Source organism: Ursus americanus, chromosome 19, assembly GCF_024610735.1.
Source record: "Ursus americanus isolate L20-20 chromosome 19, mUrsAme1.1.p, whole genome shotgun sequence".
NCBI lineage: Eukaryota > Metazoa > Chordata > Mammalia > Carnivora > Ursidae > Ursus > Ursus americanus.
The window spans coordinates 36425706-36446480 of NC_142145.1; the positions used below are offsets into that span (position 1 = coordinate 36425706).

General features: G+C 41.2%; 1 protein-coding gene across 26 annotated transcripts in view; it reads right to left on the reverse strand.

Moving 5' to 3' along the window:
• The window catches only part of DTNA (dystrobrevin alpha), a 347196-nt gene that overhangs the window by 87718 nt on the left and 238703 nt on the right, over positions 1 to 20775 (reverse strand). For all 26 annotated transcript variants that reach the window (XM_087869882.1, XM_087869883.1, XM_087869881.1 and 23 more), the window contains one exon: positions 2141 to 2354. In XM_087869882.1, the coding sequence (XP_087726008.1) occupies positions 2141 to 2354 (214 nt within the window). The remainder of the gene's footprint in view (positions 1 to 2140; positions 2355 to 20775) is intronic.

Sequence of the window (20775 nt, forward strand, 5' to 3'; positions counted from 1 at the left end):
CTTTCCAGTTAGTGATGCTTCCTTATGGCTCACATCTCGCATCGTCTAGAATTTCAAAAGCCATCAGATGGAAATGTGAGTATCAGCAGAACTGCCTAGACTCATTTGCTATGCCAAGAGAGAGGAGGCAGAAGTATCTGGAGACTGGGGTCTCTATATGGATGTGTCTGTAAATCTGTAAGATGAGATTTCTCTAGGTGGTTATTTAAAAAAAATCTACTACAATGAGATTATTGGAAGTATACATCAGGACCCTTTTTATCCATAAGAAGAAAAGAACCCAATAAATATTCCATTTGAACATTCATGTCAATGTCTCCTTACCTTGGGATAGTCCGTAAGCTTAGCATTCATCAACCTTGAAATAATTATCAGTAGATGTTTAGAGAACATATACAGCCCATTTTCCCAAAATGATCTTCCCAATATTTCCAAATGGAAGTGAAAAACCAAATCTATTGTATATTTCTCATAATATGAGAAAATAATATTGAGGTATGGTGTATTATATCATATAAAATATAAGATATGTATATATTATATATCTCATATATTTCACAAAGTCCCCCTTCCTTATTGTTAATCTGGCCCTGTTTCTGTATTTATGGAGTGGATACAAATTATTTTTTACCTTTGAGCCCTTATGAATCCTTCAGGAATACTCTAAGATTTGGCAAGAATTTTATTTCTCTTTTTATATTTTCCGTTATTCCACTTATAACAAATAAGTGCCCTGAAGATGTTAGCAGCAAGTCTGGAAGCTTCCGTGCTCTTGTCAAGGGGGCAGGATGGAAATGCCATTATAGCAATTCCATAGCCTGGTTCCATTCTGTCACCTGTCATGTGGAACCATAGCCTCCTCTACCTGCCTGCCACTTGGTTACCATAGTGATTAGGCCAAAGCAGTATATCAGTTCTGAAGTCTGCACAGGCTAAGCATGGGCTCTATCAAGCCGGACTGCTTGTTTTAGAACTGTTTATTTCAACTCAAGAATTATTCAAAATATAAACATCCCGAGACAGTAATCTACACTGGTCAAACCGAGCACGAATAATTCTGTTACCACTCTAGATTGTAAAGTGACAGCTGGTGACTTTCGTGAGTGGCATAATAACATTAACCTGGCTTGAACATCTCCAGTGCCGGGCTTAAATATTCCCAAGCATTGGCCAGACAATGAGACTAAGCAAAATCTTTTGAGAGTCTTAAAATGCGATTCCTGTAAGGTCAAGTTAGCAATTTTCCTTTTTAATATTCAAAACCAGTAGTGAAAGTGGAGATGTTGATACTGCATCTAGACTAGAGGCTATCAGCAAAAGACCTTTTGAAATCTTAGGCTGGTAAAGTAATTCGGGGGAGTTTTTACACTTCACAAGGCTGCCACATGTGCCTTGGAGAAGAAATCTTCGCTGAATACCTAAATCCCTACTCTGCCACTAAACCGTCGAGAGACACTGGACAAGTGACAGTCTCTTTGTGCTTCAGGTCCTTCATCTGTAAAATGAGAGATTTGGAAGAACGGTCTTTAATATTTCAGCCAGCTCTGAAATTCTCTGATTCTATGAGAGGAAATTACAAGATAATGAGGCTGCGTTTCAGTTGTTGCTTGTGGACGGCATTACACTGTTTTATGAGGCTCGTTATTGACCGATCCATTTAATGCAAGGCATGGCTACTTTCACTAGGCTGGTCAAGAAACCCTTCAATTTCTCCCCGTTTGCTCTAGGGTCTTGTTATGACACCTCAGAAACACTGTCTTAGACAATCTGCAAAGAAGAGAGTTAAAAACATCCTCCCACTTCACGCTTCATTAAACCGCTCCACAGGCAGGCCATCATGCAACACTTTCAGACAACCGCAGCTTCTAGGAAGCGTGGGATGATGAGTTAAATAAAGGTCAGCATAGAAAATACAATTGTCCCCAACTTTCTACGGCACTATTTCACTCCCTAGTTTTTTTCCCCATAGCATTTAAAATGGACGTTAAACACAGAGCGGCGTTATTGAGATAAGTATCTGATCAAGAAAAAAGAAGTGGTTGGTTACTTGAAGGAAATTATTTGGAAGAAAGACCCAGGAGGACAAGAGGAAGGACAGACCAAACATGTAGAGAGGAACAGATATTCAGAGGGAGCTTACGGATCAAAGGCTGCCAGCAGGAAGTTAAGCAGGAGGCTGATGGACTGTTCCACCTGGATTTGGTGAGTGGTTGGCATCCGTTTGTTGAGCTGGTAGAAAATGGTGGACAGCACAGCCTCCAAGCGGGCCACACTGAGTTCTATGTTCGGGTCCAGGTTGTTCAGAGCATTTTCCCGCAATGCTTCTATGACGTTCCAAATGTCCACCAGGTGCACTATGTACAATGAAAGCAGAGGGAACACATCAGCCCAAAATGCAGGGAAAGGTAAATTCATTGTTTCACATGTATCATCTGTCCCGTTTTGTCAAGACCCCTCGTAGCCTTCAGTATGTGTTCGACTCCTGTAGGGGCTGATGCAGTAAATGTGCATAGACCGTGCCTGATCTCAAAGACTTGACGTACAATGGGTAACAGCAAGAAAAGTATTTCCTGAAAACCACAGTAGTTATTTCTAATCTTCAAAATGACCCTTGCAGTACAGCTACTATCTTTACACGTGAGAAACTGAAGACCAGGGAAGTTAACGGACAAATGCCAAGGTCCAAGGCCAGTCAATGGGAAAACTTGCATTCAAATACACATCTCTCTGACTTTTTAAAAAAAATTGAGATATAATTGACATATAACATCGTGTAAGTATTAAGTGTAAGGTGTACAACATGTTGGTTTGATACATTTCTATATTGCAATGTGCACCACCATAGCATTAGCTAACACGTCATATCCCATAATTATCATTTCTTTTTCTGTGGTGAGAACATTTAAGATCTAGTCTCTTAGCAACTTTGAAGTATATAGCACTTGGGATTAAAATTAACAAGTCTATCTGGCTTGAAAGCATTTTTCCATTGCACATACTGACCCCTTAAAAGAAAGAGAGAGAAAACCAACACTCACACTCTAGTGTTTGAAAAGATATCAAACCTGCATTTATTTAAAATATTTTCATTTGTCTCAGAGGGGAGGGGGGTGGAGGAATGGGATAGGCTGGTGATGGGTAGTAAGGAGGGCACGTATTGCATGGTGCACTGGGTGTTACACACAACTAATGAATCGTCAAACTTTACATCGGAAACCGGGGATGTACTGTATCGTGACTAGCATAATATAATAAAAAATCATTAAAAAATATTTTCATTTGTTTATATACTTTTCATAGTATAAGTTTTGAAATAAAGAAGGGAAAGTTAAGGAAGGCAGGAAGAGAGGCAGGGGAAAAAGGAAAAGTAATCTCTAGAAGGCAGCAGCAAACTTAGTCACAGATCACTTAACTAACCTGGTCAAGAACAAACAGTTTTTTGGCTTACATTATTGAGTAGCTCACAAAACTTAGGTCACGGTTACTTTCATTAGGATAGTCAAGAATTTCATTTCCTTTCTTCCCTGTTCTTGCTGAGGTCTTGTTATAACATCCCAGAAACCATCACCACAATCAAGACAGTGAACATCTTTTTTTTTTTTTGCATGGTAAAAGTTTTTGGCTTTTCTTTTTTTTTTTTTTAATGATTTTTTATTATATTATGTTAGTCACCATACAGTACATCCCCGGTTTCCGATGTAAGGCTCGATGATTCATTAGTTGTGTATAACACCCAGTGCACCATGCAATACGTGCCCTCCTTACTACCCATCACCGGTCTATCCCATTCCCCCACCCCCCTCCCCTCTGAAGTCCTCAGTTTGTTTCTCATAGTCCATAGTCTCTCATGTTTCATTCCCCCTTCTGATTACCCCCCCTTTCTTTATCCCTTTCTTCCCCTACTGATCATCCTAGTTCTTATGTTCCATAGATGAGAGAAATCATATGATAGTTGTCTTTCTCTGCTTGACTTATTTCACTTAGCATTATCTCCTCCAGTGCTGTCCATGTTGTAGCAAATGTTGAGAACTCGTTCTTTCTGATAGCTGAGTAATATTCCATTGTATATATGGACCACAACTTCTTCATCCAGTCATCTGTTGAAGGGCATCTCGGCTCCTTCCACGATTTAGCTATTGTGGACATTGCTGCTATGAACATTGGGGTGCATATGGCCCTTCTCTTCACTACGTCTGTATCTTTGGGGTAAATACCCAGTAGTGCAATGGCTGGATCATAGGGTAGCTCAATTTTTAACTTTTTAAGGGACCTCCACACTGTTTTCCAGAGTGGCTGTACCAACTTGCATTCCCACCAACAATGTAGGAGGGATCCCCTTTCTCCACATCCTCTCCAACAATTGTTGTTTCTTGCCTTGTCAATTTTTGCCATTCTAACTGGCGTAAGGTGGTATCTCAGTGTGGTTTTGATTTGAATTTCCTTGATGGCTAATGATTTTGAACATTTTTTCATGTGTCTGTTAGCCATTTGTATGTCTTCATTGGAAAAGTGTCTGTTCATATCTTCTGCCCATTTTTTGATTTGTTTATTTGTTTCTCGTGTATTGAGTTTGAGAAGTTCTTTGTAGATCTTGGATACCAGTCCTTTATCTGTAGTGTCATTTGCAAATATATTCTCCCATTCCGTGGGCTGCCTCTTAGTTTTTCTGACTGTTTCCTTGGCTGTGCAGAAACTTTTAATCTTGATGAAGTCCCATAAATTCATTTTATCTTTTGTTTCTCTTGCCTTTGGGGATGTGTCATGAAAAAGGTTGCTTTGGCCGATGTCGTAGAGGTTGCTGCCTATGTTCTCCTCTAGAATTTTGATGGATTCCAAGACAGTGAACATCTCCATCAGCCGCCAAAGTGTCCTCCTGCTCCTTTCAACCCATCCCACTCCTCATCCCAGGCAGCCACAGATATACTTTCCAAAAGGTTTTCTGGAATTCTATATAGCTGGAATTATACAGGATGTACTCTTTTTTTTTTTTTTTAAATCTGGATTCTTTTACTTGGTATAATTATCTTGAGACTCATCCATGTTGCATGTGTCAATAGTTTGTTCCTTTGCATTGTTGAACAGTACTCTATTGTGTGGATATATCACAATTTGGCTATCAACTCACCTGTTGATGGATACTCGGGTTGTTTCAGTTTTTGGTGACCACGCATGAAGTTGCTAAGAACAATCTTGTACATGTATTTGTGTAGACATATGCCTCCATTTCTCTTGGTAAATACTTGGACATGAAGTGGCTAGGTTGAATGGTCGGTGTACGTTTAATTTTTGAGAAACTTCCCGTGTTTTCCAACATAGTTGTGCTATTTTCCATCCACAACAAAAGTGTATGAGAATTCCAGTTTCTCTACAACTTCACCAAATTTAAGGTTCGCTTTTCATGACACCTTTGCATTTGAAAACAAATCTGTTGTCTTTCTCAGTGAAATGTGTACTTATGTTTCAGTTCCTGAGAAATGTGCACTCCATATATGCTTTGCTACCAACTCCCAAGTTTTAGTTTCCTACCTCTTTACTCATTTCTAGCACTATATTTAAAAAACAAAACTAACGTATATTGAGATTCTGGACTTGCGAGTCCAAATGAACACTGGACTTGAAGTCTGAAGACCTACATCCAAATATGGTTCTCCTCCTACAAGTGCATGCCCTCTTAGCCTCAAAGACTTGGAAATTTACTTTCCTCATCTGCAAAGCAGGGATGGTGTTCCTTAAATGGGAAAAAATCACAAAGTCAAAAGTGGGAGTGCCTGATACACTAAGACAGTGCATTACACTTGAACAAATGAACAATGTGAATCATGTAAAAACAAAACAAAACACAACTTTCTAGTATATCTCTGATTTGGGGCAGAAAAATACAAATCACTTTCTGAATGAAATACTTAAATGTTTATTAGATTTGGATAAATTCAGATTTATGTGATTGCAAATTTCTTACCTTCTCTATCATACAAGGAAACTATTTGTTTCTTAATGCTATTCAGCCAGTCTTTCAATTTGGCAACCAAGTTACTCCCAAGGAAATGGGATCTATGAGTTTATTTTTTAATTTCTTAAGGAATTAAATTAATTTCTGTGGGAACTGGGATTCCTGTATTTATTCCCTTTATGCTTGATCTATACGTTCTCTGGATCCAGCCCTTGGGGGATATGTCTGGGTGCAGAACGCTAAGAGGCTGTCCTGCCTCAGAGAACTAACAGTCAGGTGGGGATAGAGACATGACGCTCAATCACACGGATAATCAGGAATGATGACCTACCGTGACAGACGGGGTGCTAGGCACAGAATGGGATTATGAGATGGTTTGTGAAGAGGCCAGAGGAACAAGATAAGGCTGGCCGAGCACTGTAGCTCTGGCAAGCCTTTTGGTCTTTATGCTGAAAGTAGGAAGATACGGGTTTTAAATAGAGTGATGTGCTCAGAAATGCAGCTTCAAAATGTCATTTCAGACTGTAAGGGAAGAGAGTAATGGACATGGACCAGCGTGCATGGCAGAAGTGGCTGGAGCCTGCTGCTGTGGTCCCAGCAGAGACAGTGGTATTGGTTTCTTTTCTTTTCTTTTCTTCTTCTTCTTCTTCTTCTTCTTCTTCTTCTTCTTCTTCTTCTTCTTCTTTTTTTTTTCAAAGATTCATTCATTTATTTTAGAGAGGGGGGGAGAGGAGGAGCAGAGGGAAAGGGACAGAGAAAATCTCTAGCAGACTCCCCACTGAGCAGGGAGCCCAAAGTGGGGCTGGATCCCACAACCCTGAGATCATGACTTGAGCCAAAACCAAGAGTCAGAGGCCCAACCCACTGAGCCACCCAGAGGCCCCGGAGACGATGGTATTTTTGCACAGGGGAGGCAGTACACAGAGAAACTGTAACCATGTACATTATACATACTTCTCTTCCAAGAGAGGCAAAAGACACAGATTTCGTAATCACAAAGATTGAGGTTTCACTCCTGGCTCCCCTAATAACTGTAAAAGAGTGGGGAAGTTATTTCTCCTCTATACATTTTATTATTTCCTTTTTAGAAATGAGGAGACGAATACCATCCAGAGAGAGCTGTAGTGAGGAGAAAAGAGAGAAAGTATAGACAAGAGCTGACCACAGAGTTTGGCACATAGGTGCTCAACAAATGATAGCCATTAGTGTTAAAATAATTAAACACCTTCTCATCTACAGCCATACTATCGTCTTATTGATTCACAAGATCGGTGACTCCAAACCTAAGTTTTAGCACAGTCCCTCAAATTCAATAACCTAATTAACATATAATTTTGAGCATTTATTATATAGGCGATATAAAAGAAGCTTAAACTACATCCCAGGCACAAAAGCAGATACTATTCAGTCTAACTCATAAATTCTGAGTTAGTGGAGTTCGAATCGATTTCGCCATATTTGATAATTAGAGACCTGGTGAGGAAGGCCCTCTTTCACAGAGACTTCTTGGAAATTTTATTTCATTGGTAACTGCTTTGGGAGGTGCAGATCACAGTGCAGAGTAACGCAGGTTCCTGGACAGTACGTTCGACCAACTTCTCCTACTGACCTTGAGCAAGTCACTTAACGTTCTTAAGTTTCAGTTTCCACATCTGTAAAATGGGGACAGTAACAGTTGCTCCACAAAAGAAACAAAAAACCAGTTGCTCCACTGCAGGGTTATTGTGGGGATCAATGAGATAATCCACACAAAGCACTTCACACGAGGCTTAGTGCATAAGAGGCATTTAATATGTATTAATTATTATTGAAAGGGTATCACAAGCCTTTTGCTTAATAAAATAGGAACACTAAGAAATGTGCTAAGTTGAGAGTCATAAGGAAGCTATTAAGAAGTCTGTTTTAAAAGTCTGACAGTTGTATAAACATATTGTTTACTCTTGAGCCATCAAATCATTTTAGAAAATGAAGACATTTAGGTTGTGCAGTGATAACTGTACACCACTAGATGGCAATGTGCACACTTGACTAAATAGCCATCAAGCTTTCACTGTCCATCATAGGGCATCTGCTATTAGGTGCAGGCATAGGAAGTGGGGTTTCCTCATCTACGTTACTGCATACATTTTATACTAATATACTAGATAAAGCAATGGTTTGTACAATAAAATCATTTGGTTAACATTAGCTATATCAAACATAAACATGTATTCTTAAAGGTAGTATTGAGTACTTCATAGAATCTTAAAAACAACATTAGTGTAAATTTTGGACGTTATTAATACCTAACAGTTTGTATTCATAAATAAATGAAAACAGACAAGGCTTCAGTAGTTTGTCTTCAATGCAGGCAATCTCAGGTGGGAAAGGGCTAAGTCCGAGGCATGGGTGTGGGGGGAAGTGTTTGCATGAGGGTAGAGAAGAGTTTGCTGTTCTCAAGTGATGCTTCTTATCTGTTTGCTGATGTTACGCTATTTTCATAGGAAATGAACTCTTTAGGGTACAGAGATGACTTATATTCAAATATCTCTGGGAAAAGTGCAAAAATACCAGACTCATTTATACCTAGATAGAAATGACCGATGTCATAAACTTTATTAGAAGTAGGAGAAGCATATAAATAGGGTAAGTACAGAAGGGTACAGAAAGGATAGGAATATCAAAAGACAACCGCAGGAGTTAGTCTATTTCATCATTTAGCCCAGGCCAGCCTTCCCTGGACCACGTCACCATACAGGTTGGGTTCAGGTCCGTGAATCTAAGCACAATGTCTTTTTTTTTTTTTTTTTTAAGCACTTGGGGAAAAAATTAAAAAAAAAAGTAAAGCACTTGGAGATCTCAAAATTCCTAAGCCCATTTTCTACCACTTACCAATTCCAAAATTTAGGAAGGTGCGAAAGGCTTTTCACAAAGCTCTCCAGGTGATTCTGACAATCACTGATTTAGAAAACGTTAGAAGGCTTTCAAAGGCCTTGCAGCTGGGGAAGGTCAATAAACAATCATAGTGACTTAACTCTGGTCATGTCGGAGTGGTGGTTCTCAGCCGTGGCTGCACGCTGGACACCCCTGCAGGTTGTAAAATAGCTCCCTGGGGCTGCTGCTCTTGGGCAGTACTCAGGGTCGCGAGGCACTAGGCTTGTTAGAAACGCAGACTCATAGGCTCCAACCCAGATCTGGAGAAGCAGAATCCGCATTTTAACAACATTCCCAGTAGTTTAAGTATGACGAACAGCTGGAAGTCAGTAGTTCTCTCTCCTTTGGCATCAAGTCCGTCGGCTATGTTCTTTTTTTTTTTTTTTTTTTTTAAGATTTCATTTATTTATTTGAGAGCGCGTGCTGAGCAGGGAGACTGCCATGGGGCTGGATCCTTGGATCCTTCATCCCAGGATCCCAGGACCCCGGGATCATGACCTGAGCCGAAGGCAGATGCTTCATTGACTGAGCCACGCAGGTGCTCCTCAACAGCTGCTATGTTCTAATAGGTTGAGGCATCTTACTAGAAGCTGGTAACTCTCAATTAAGTTACGCAGTTTAAGAATGATTTATATACTTATGTATATACCCATTGTTTTAGAGGGGTTGTGATTTAACTCTATAAGAAGGTCACTCATTGCATCCTGATGTGCTTTCTCGACTGGGAGAAAAGTAATTTGCATTTGGGTTGGGAATTGAACATAATCTGTTGACATGCCACTGGGAATATATATATATATCCTCTAGCGTGTAGATGGGGCATGTATGTGTGTGCATGAACCCCCAGCCACTCTGGCCACCCAGGCTTAAAGTGATGGTGACTGTTGTCTGACGCTTTGTTAGGACTAGTTTTCCAATCTCTGATACATGCAGGTAATACTAGGGAGAATTTCCATGTTGATTTACTCATCCAATCCCACTGCAAAGGAGATAGATTGTTTCTCTGGAAAACTCGTCCAGATCTTCCCTCCCTAGATCTAAGTTCTCTGACTTTCAGGAAAATTCCCAGCATGAATTTCCCATTGTGACCACCCTGTAGAGCATGAGAACCAAGTGCAGGTGGTATTTCTGATTCGTTTATACTGCAGGTTTGATGTGCCAAATTGTGTTCCTTCGCACAGTGGATTATTAAAATATGTTTGTAGGCTTATAGGAAAGTTATTAACAGAGATTCATTCTTTCAGTTTTCCAATAAAGTTCTGATGCCCTTAGCACTAAAAGATGAGCACACATAGAAGCGTTGTCTTTTTCCTATGCCAGCTCTCAAATACAAAGTTTTATTCAGTTTTATTCTAAATACCAAGTAGACTTTAAGTAAGAATGCTTTCAAGGAGCTTCCTAAGTGGGTCAGACTGCCATGCGGGTAGGGTGTGAGGGGGTGGGGGGAAGAACCACTCCTTGTGAGCTGCAGGAACCACTCCAGGTTCCTCTTCCAGCTCATCACCTTGCCAACCCGCTAACTAGCCTTTCTTAGCCTTCCATTCCAGAGGCTAACAACTTCATTTTATTCATAAAAGAAGTACTTATTCAGCCCTTATTACGTTGTAGCACTCTTCTGGGTTCTAGAACTAGTGTGAACAAGACAGGCTGTCCCTGAACAGACTCACAGCTGGTGGAGAACAGTGGGATCTAGTGAACAAATGTGCAGACTATGCAACAACAGTCTAGTTTCTCTCACAGAGAAAAATGGGCTCAGAGACCATGGACTTGGATTCAGGGGTTTCTTCGTTTGTACAATAGGAACAATAATATCCAACTTTCTTCTCTTACAGGTGGGGAACAACAAAAATTACATGGAAAATTCTAAAGCGCTATATACATTTTAGGCATGTTCTTATTTTTTAGAGAAAACAGGCATTAAAATTTACTGTCATATTCAGATAAAACTATAACCTCCCAATTCTTTCAATTCTTTGCTCCACTCTGTCAGTGATAAAGATGTTTGTCCCTTAGTACAAGCTTTCTTTGACAATATCAGGTTTGTGTTCCTCTTAACAGGTGTGCTGATGTTGTAAGTCCATCGAAGACTGCATCACAGCAAGGAGCATTTTAGCTCACGTTCAGATCAAACGCTTATCTCAAAATTCAGAGAACCTCAGCTCATGAGAAGAAAGGAGTGTTTCAACATGTCACTAACTTACCGTACATGTGTTGCACGTACAAGCATTAACCTGCAGAAGAAGACTGCCATGTACGTATAGAACTGGGAAAGGAAGCAGGAAATGAGATTCCATCATATTTTCAAAAGAAATGAAATCCAACCAATAACTTTAAAGATTCTACAATACATGATGCTTGATGTTAGAGGGGACTAGACAAAAGACAAGAGCCTGGCCAGGAAAGAGACTGTAATTCCCATGGGGAAAGACGAGTTCAGATGGCCTAGCTAAAGATCAGGATGAGCACACTGTCATCAAAAGCCCACAACCATTGGGCAGATTGAAAAAACCCCCAAAACTACTGAAGCTGAAAATACAGGGATGCTATTGTAGGCTGGAAACATTGGGAAGGTTCAAAGGAGGAGGAGGTAGGGCTCAAGTTGGTCCCTGAATCACAGCAGGATTTCAATACATAAAGATGAGTGGGGGAGGATAGTCTGGGAAGAAGATGATCTAGTGACTTCAGAGAGCCATGAATGAAGAAGGGGCAACCAGGTCTTCTATTGACCAGATGGGGCTAGCAGAGTTTGCTTGCTGGATGTACTGGAAAGCAGGGTCTGCAACTTTGTAACCTTTCCTATTGTCCATTATTTGACAATTCCCTAATTTTTCAGTAAGCAAATGGAGAGATGGAGAATTTGCATCCCATCAAGTTTCATACTAAGCTTCATTTTCAAAATACCACGTGTGTTAATTCCATCCCTGTCTATAGGCAACCAGTCCAGTGGTGAAAATCAGAAGTGCTCTTTGGAGCAGTGAGCGGGTCTCAAACTGTGGCCTCTGATTCCACAGGTCTGGAGTTTGGCCAGGGCATCCCCGGTTTCCGCTGCTCCTTGAAAAGCAAGCATGTTTGAGAACCATAGCTATGGAGCACGACTTAAAGAGTGGAGGGGCAGGAAGAACAGGAAACTGATGCGCATCTGAGCTAGAGGAATTTATTTAAAGGGTATCACAAGAATTCTGGGAACAAGGATTGTGATCAAGAAAGCCATGTGCAAATTGGCCAGTTGTTAAGATTTTCTCAAATAAATAATATATGTCTTTGCCCTCACTCAGGACTTCGATCATGACAAAACAATTTTTAAAAAGCTCTTAGGGAAGAGAAATTCAGTGAAGTGGTATGCTTGGCCAGGGTCAATTTGATGTGATTACACTGACGATCCTAGCCACATTGACCAAACACTGAGTTGGGAAAGAAAATGTTAATAAAATGCGATTTTTGTATTCATTTCCATTCATGAGCCATGAGCTATATCTTTCAAAATAGGAATCAAAACAACATCTGAGTAGCTCACCAAATTATTTTACTCTTCCAAAGTCAACACTCCCTTGCTCCCACAGTATATACCTTTATCACCAAGACTGTTCTCTGTGCTAAGGATCCTCGGAGAGAAGCATCATAGCTTACAAAGATGACATTTTAGTTTCACTTTAATTTCCTGGGTAAGGTGCCTGATGGAATAGAGCTTCAGGAAAAGGTCTACAACATATTTTTGGTATAAAATCAAATAGGATATCACGCCAATCCTCAAAGGCCCTGGCAGTACATCTATTGCCCATTAGGAAGAAGTGTTCAGTTTTCCTTAAATTGTGTTTGTAGACCAGCATCATTATTCAAAATGAGGTATAGTAATTGTTGGCTCAATAGCTGTCATACCGTAAATTAAATGTAACTAAATCCAATTGAACAAGCATTTATTAAGCCTATTATTTTCCAAAGTATTGTACCAATGATTGTAAAAATAATAAGAGAAGGTAAATGAAAAGAAAGATCTGAACAATAACTAATTTCTCACTGCCGGTGTTTAACTTTGCTCAGAATATATTTAATAGCTTCAGAAGCAAGGGATCTAGTATCTTGTCTCCCCTCTGGGTAGTCATTTCAGCCTTCAATAGACAGTTTGTGTAGCTCTCTTCAATATGCCTTTAGCATTCCCTACATTCTAGTGCTCTAGTTTGGGCTTTTACTGCCTTCTACATAGATTTTTACAGTAAACCTTCTTCCTCATTTCCAGTTTCTGCCCTCTTCCATCTCTCCCAGGAAATGGTGTTAGGTCCTAGCTCTGGTCATGCCATTCTCCATTACCTATTGAGTAAAACCCAAGCTCCTAAGCTTGAAAATCAATGTATGGACTCCGGTCTCCCAAACTTACTTTACTTACTTACTTATTTATTTATTTATTTAGATTTATTTATTTATTTATTTGAGAGAGAGAGAGAGAGTGCACGAGCAAGCATCTGAGCATGAGTGGGGGGAGGTGCAGAGGGAGAGAATCTTCAAGCAGGCTTCCTGCTGAGAGCGGGGTGGAAGTGGGGCTTGACTCAGGGCTTGAATTCACAACCCATGAGATCATGACCAGAGACAAAACCAAGAGTCGGAAGCTTAACTGACTGAGCCACCCAGGTACCGGTCGAGTCTCCCAATCTTTTTTTTTTTTTAAAGATTTTATTTATTTATTCGACAGAGATAGAGACAGCCAGCGAGAGAGGGAACACAAGCAGGGGGAGTGGGAGAGGAAGAAACAGGCTCATAGTGGAGGAGCCTGATATGGGGCTCGATCCCATAATGCCGGGATCATGCCCTGAGCCGAAGGCAGGAGCTTAACTGCTGTGCCACCCAGGCGCCCCGAGTCTCCCAATCTTGAACTCACCTCCTACTCAGCTGCACCTTTTTCCAAGAATCTTATGCCCCAGCCACATTGAGCTTCTTATAATTCCAGAATATGCATTTGGCTTTCTTGCACTGCCTTATTATACTCTTCTTCAGGTACACTCTTCAGTTGACTATCTTTCAAGGTATTACAGTCAGAATGCCCGAGGAAGCCCTGATACCTTCATGTGGAATTACACTCTCCTGTTTGTTGCTCCCAGACAACTGCATAGATCGGATCATTTATGATGCTCTGCATTTCTCACATTTACTAAGGGTCAAATTGTTCCTTCCACTTTTTTTTGATAAGCCCTTGACTGAACTTCAGGGGAGAGGAGGATCTCAGAAATGATGAACTAAATTTTATGGTTAGGGTCATGTGTTTGGAGGGAAAGGATCCGTGACTTTCACCAGATTTTCCCAAAGAAGCTTTAAGAACCACAGCACTAAATTATAACTAACTTGAAGACATGTCCTGTGTCTTGTTCATCTTTGTATTCCTCATAGCTACTTGCATAGCCTTGTTCAAACTGGGTGCTCACCAATGCTTGGTGAATGGAACAGGGTAGAGAGCTTATGGTTTTCCAGTCACTACATATAATCTCTAGAAGTTTCCCTTTACCTCAGTGTTTCAGGAAAGCTCAATGTGACTCATGGGGCATGGCTTCCCACAGTACTTTCATTATTCCTTACATGCTGTGACTTGAGCAGATGGCCAGAATCCTAGATGCCAGAGGCGACATTTCAAGAGAAAGAACATCCACAGGGCTGACAACCTTGAGGACCTGCCTTCCATTTTCCCTTACAGCCATTGCTCTCAGGGACGCTGCATCGTGTGTCAACCTGGCCACGATGAACACTGACAGACAAAGTACACAGGGACACCCCGAAGAATAGGTAAGCAGCAGTCGGCAGGGAAGGGTCAGTTCTTTCTGCACTAACTCTGTACCATTTGTGTATAACTGTCTTTCTGCAATAAGAGTAAAAAAAAACCATGGGATAGACACTGAAAATGCATTCATTCACCCATTCAGAAAATCGTTACGACACAGTTTCCTAGTACGTAGGAAAATTGTTTGGGATATAGGTTAGTGTTTGGGGTGAAGCGATCTCTAGAGGGCTAATCAGCAGATGACCCGCAGGTGTCTCAGGTGAGGTTAAGGGTATAAGTGTATCTTCTGTAAAAAAACAAAACAAAACACCAAAACTGTAAAAGGCAGTAGAAAACACCGATGAGGAAATGTCTAACACAGAAAACCAAGGTACACAGGAGGCAATGTTTCAAACCCCTCTTTTGTACCTTTTCAAAATCTTGGCTCCACCCCTTTCTCCAGCCCCTGCGGGAGTGACTGTCCTGGTATAGACTTTGACTGGCTCAGTGCAGCTGCGGGCAGACAGCACTTGGCCTCCGGCTCTCGCTCCAGGCCTCCGAGGCCCCAGCACTAATGCCTGGAACCTGCCCAGCACCCATCCAAGTGCAGCCCAGAAGTGCGGGGGGGGGGGGGCGATTAAAGCTTGGAGGCCACCCTTGACCAATACAGGACAGAGCAGCTAGATTAGGACTTCCTGCTTGTGTTCCCTAGGGGGACAGTCCTGGAGCCTTTCAGAAGGTTCCTTAGAAGTTCCTGCATTGTGTTGGCTTTCCTCCCTTGTCCCACTTCCATTCTGGAACGGCAAGGAGCGGCTTCCACAAAAGCCTTGTTGTGGAGTCTGGTTTCCGGGACACACGGGCTCAAGCACTGATTCTAATCAAGTCCTCATGTATCACTGGTTGAACGTTTTCAGAACAATAAATGAGAAGAAAATGAGGATTATGACCATGTTCAAAACAGATTCTGATTCTGTGTGGTCAAATAAGTCTTCCTCGGGTCGCCTGGGTGGCACAGCGGTTAAGCGTCTGCCTTCGGCTCAGGGCGTGATCCCAGCATTCTGAGATCGAGCCCCACATCAGGCTCCTCCGCTATGAGCCTGCTTCTTTCTCTCCCACTCCCCCTGCTTGTGTTCCCTCTCTCGCTGGCTTTCTCTGTCAAATAAATAATTAAAAAAAAAAAATAAGTCTTCCTCAACCTACCCTTCTCCCCAACATAATATCACGGTGCTATTCAGCAGTGTCAAATTGCAAATGAAAATGCGTCATACTTGATCTTACACTGAAGTTTATTATTTTTGAGAAACTCAGCTACGCAGGGCTGACGCATTAGTAGCTTTGTAGCAGGCTAAGTGGTTCACATGTTTAACAGACATCGCAGGACAGGCTCTACATTTACCCATGGCATTTGGCTCATATTTGGAAGTTAGAAGTTGAGTTCTCAATTATATGATTTGATCTGGTGTTTATTCAGGAGAAGCCATTTAACATCTCTTGTGCTATGCTCTCCTCACCTGGAATGAACAGAACTTTACAATTCCTGATAAAAAAAAAGGAGGTAGGGGCACCTGGGTGGCACAGCGGTTAAGCGTCTGCCTTCCGCTCAGGGCGTGATCCCGGCGTTACGGGATCGAGCCCCACATCAGGCTCCTCCGCTATGAGCCTGCTTCTTCCTCTCCCACTTCCTCTGCTTGTGTTCCCTCTCTCGCTGGCTGTCTCTATCTCTGTCGAATAAATAAATAAAATCTTTAAAAAAAAAAAAAGGAGGTAAAGCAGGTAAAGCAGAAGCTAGGACTTCCGTCCTAGCCCCATGGCATGAATAATTAAAACTAGCCAGATAATTTATTTCAATAGCTACAGATATACTTGATTTCTTTAACGACCATACTTATAAGGTAATTTTTTTTTTCCTCAGGAAATGACAGTTTGCTCAGGGGACTGACAGGCTAGATATAAGCTGATATAGTGAAGTAGAGTGTTTCTCCTATTTGATAGTCACAAAATCAGAAGCTTTATAATAAATAGAACATATCATTAGATTCTAAACTTGAGGTTATTCTCATCCTCAATTTGAACACTAAGGAATATTATCATCCTTTCCCCCCATGGTCTAGAATAATGCTTGGCCTGCAGCAAACCTCAGTCCATATTTGTTGAATGAAAAAATAAATGAGTGGCTTCTGGTAACATCAACAAAATGTCAACAGTCTCCTTGATTTAGTCTTCATGGGTCACAGGTGTGATTATGTGGGAGCGGCCACCCTCCCATCCCTGTCCTCCTGACTGTCTTCGGTTTCCTCTTAGTGTTTGCCAGAGCCCCAAGATCCTGGGAGCCAGGCTGTAGGACGGCACCCCCTGGGTGTATCCCTCCTTGCTCAGCTCACTGGCTCTGGGCTGATCCAGCAGGTTCCCAGGAACACAGCTTGGCAGACCACTAAGGGAAGGCCACTGAATCTTACTTGCGGGATAGTGCTGGGAAGCTTGAAACACATTCCTCTGTATGCGTCACTTTTATCCAATGGGCTGGGGCATTTAAAGATGAGCTTCTTTCCTAAACTGTGAGCGTAAAATTGTTCAGTTGTCCCAGCTTCCTGGTAGAATGCAGAAGCAGGAGGAAGGGAAGGAAGCTGATGGGTGTTCCCTTCAGACACCCAGAAACAAGGTCACAGGCATTAGTTTAGTTAATGGGTTGTGCAGCGGCAACAGACTGAGAAGACAAAGCTCCTAGCATTCTCTAAAAATAAAAATACTAACAAGAAAACAAAGCTCTGAATCTTTAAGATCTTAAAAATAGAAACAATTAGAGGGAAGAAGCAACTTTAATTAAACCCATATCACAAGCACCAGAATCTTAAAGGCATAGCTCTGTTCTACCAGAAGTCCGCTCTGATGAAGGGGAAATGGTGTGGCCATAGGTCCGGAGTGCCCAGAGAGGAGCAGTTTTCCCGTTACCGCGTTACAAAGTGTCTCAAATGAGTTTATGTTCAGTCACCACCAACTTCCCCCCAGGGAGTTTTTAGGAATGTTGGATTTTAGTGCAATGCCTTTCTCTTTATTCTAAACAAGCGTATAGAATGATTCAACATCAGGAGTGAAAATATGTATCAAAATCACTTGGAGCACAGATAACTATGCTCCAAGGATTTGCCATCTGCCACTTATTTCCCTAACTGAACATTCCTGCTCTTCCTTCTGACTCCTTGACAGGAAAGAGGCCTATCTCTCTCCTTCAGACATATCTCTTTTTGGGGGATCTGTTTCTGTCACCTGAGTTTTCCCCTTAAACTTTATTTTTTTCACCCGAGGATCTATATGTCATTATCTGGAAAACAGAAAAGTCCATGATGCTGGGCAGTCTGGTAGGTGGAGTCCTAACATGCCCTCTTCCTCTTCACACCTCCCCCCCGCCCCCCAAGATTCCTGGTCCTCAGTGTTGACATACCTTCTCCATTGTTGAATCAAACACTAATTTGGGTACTGCTGTGAAGGTATTTTGCAGATGTAATGAAGGTCTCAAATCAGTTGACCTTAAGATAGGGAGATATTCTAGGTAAGCCTGACCTAATTACATAAGTCCTTTATTATTATTTTTTTTACTTTCATTTTTTAAAGATTTTATTTATTTGAGAGAAAGAGAGGGAGAGAGCATGAGCAGGGTGAGGGCAGAGGGAGAAGCAGACTCCCCACTGAGCAGGGAGCCTGATATATATGGGCTCCATGCAGGGCTCGATCCCGGAACTCCAAGATCATGACTTGCGCCAAAGGCAGACGCTTAACCAACTAAGCCACCCAGGCACCCCTATATAAGTCTTTTAAAAGCGGAGAATTTTCTCTGGCTGATCACAGAGGAGGAGGAAGTCAGAAAGACCCACTCTGCCTGGCATGGAAGGAGAAGCAAACATCTAAGGGGTCATGTGGCAAGGAATGCAGGTGGCTTGTAGGAACTGGGAGTAGTCCCCAGCTGACCGCCAACAAGAAATGGAGACCTCAACCCTTCAACCATGAGGAAATGAATTCTGCCAAAAGCCAGTTCACTCAGAAGAGAGCTGTGAGCCCCAGATGAGAACCACAGACCCTGGGAGACTCTAGGCTGAGAATCCAGTCATGCTGTGTTTGATTTCTGACCTACAGAAACTATAAGATAGTAAATATGTGTTGTTTTAAGTTGCTAAGTGTGGGGTAATTTGTTATGTAATGATAGAAAACGAACACAGGCAGCCTAAAATCCACATACTTAAAAATATGGCAGAGAGAAGGAATATGCTGGTACATCAACTTGAATAAAATTGAACGGGATATTAGTATTTATTTCAAAAAAAGCATATCTAGGGGCACCTGGGTGGCTCAGTTGGTTAAGTGTCTGCCTTCTGCTCAGGTCTTGATCCTGGGGTCCTGGAATCAAACCCTGAGTCAGGTTCCCTGCTCAGCAGGGAGTCTGCTTCTCCCTCTTTCTACCCCTCCTCCCTGCTCGTGTTCACTCTCTTCCTCTCTAAGATAAATGAATAAAATCTTAAAAAAAACGTATGTAAAGACTACTCCTGAAAGCATATGACTAATCACTTGGCTGGTGAAAAATGCATCTAGTGGAGCCTATTCATTCACTCATAAAAGAATATTCATTCCGGACCCACCACATATCTAGCACTCACATGGGTTAGGGTTAATTTCACAGTGACAGAGAAGCCATTAGGTAAACAGGTGTCTGTGTGTTTTTTTTTTTTTTTGTTGTTGTTCTAGAAACCCTGAAAGAAGTTTAGAGCTATTAAAGGCAAAAGCACATGTTCTGACTTTATAACTAGATGAGTAATACTTGTATTTCTTTTATTAAAGGGAAGATATTTTAGAAACTCTGAGAGCTTAAATATATACCTTTCCTCCTCTTTTTCTTTTAAGCAAAATTTTAACCAAACTTTAGTTGATATGAGTGACAGAAAGAAAATTCAGGCTGTGACCAGAACTAAAGGAAGGTGCCTCCTTACTTTTGTTCCCTTTATTAAACATGAGGGATTCAGGATTTCTGATTTATTTCTCTTGTTCCCTTTTATTGTTCATGAACTTAAGGCTGCATTCCATTGACTCCAAAGTAATTTCTGAAAAAAGATCTGCTGACATTACAGGGTATCTGGGTCATTAACCATGTCAGTGCTGACCGAGGAAATAATGTTCTGGCAGAAAATAGTTATTTGTTTAAAACAAAGGCTGAGATGTTGCCATTGCACACATCCTTATAGATGGCATATAGGGTATTTATTTTTGTGGGAAGTTCTCAGGAAACCTGGAAGCTAAAGGGAACGCTGTTGATTAGAAAGCAGAATTAGGAATATTGTGTGTATTCTCCCCATTCTGTCCTATTCCTCCTAGAAAATAAAATTTCCAACCTGGTGTCCCCTGATTTTTAGGGGCACCCATCCCTTTGTTCCATTAGGGAATGTGCTAGTCCTGACATGGGGAGGGAGGTTATGACAGGGTACAAACACAAATGGTAAGGGGAAGAAGCTGACTTGAAAAATAGATCCCACGGTGAAAGATCAAAGGGGTAAAGAATCTTTTGCTTGAAAAAAAAGAAAAGATGGTTTCTTACAATGTTTCTTTTACAACAGAGGTTGGTAAATGTCTTCTTTGTGTGTGGACAGTGGGGCACTACCAGATTACATGGTAATATTATGTAGATATTATGCTGGCATATATATAATAACAGAGAAAACAAATTTACACAACATTTTTCTGATGAAATTAAAAATATAATAATGGAAAAAAATATAATAATGGAGGGCATTTTTTTTCAATGCTTGTTTACCAATGAGAAGATTGGAATTGGGGCGGGGGAAGGATAACATTTTGCTTAACTGGGATTATAAGTAGTGTTCCCTATTTTAAAATTATTACAAATATTCATCTGTAAAAACTCCTATTTCACAGTCTACACAAAAGTAGGTGCTGAGCTGCATTTAATGTGCAAGCCACAGTTTTCTGGTCTCTTCTATGGGGTCTTTTTTCGTTCCTGAGAAGCAGTTACTCTCAGCCTCCATCAGGAATTGCATTAGAGGGAATGAACATAAATGCTGGTGACAGGGACCAGCGCTCTATATAGGAAACCATAAAGAGAGCAGGCAAGGGCTGTGGGACAGAAATACAGGGAATTAACTAACACTTCTCATGTCTGAATTTAGATAAA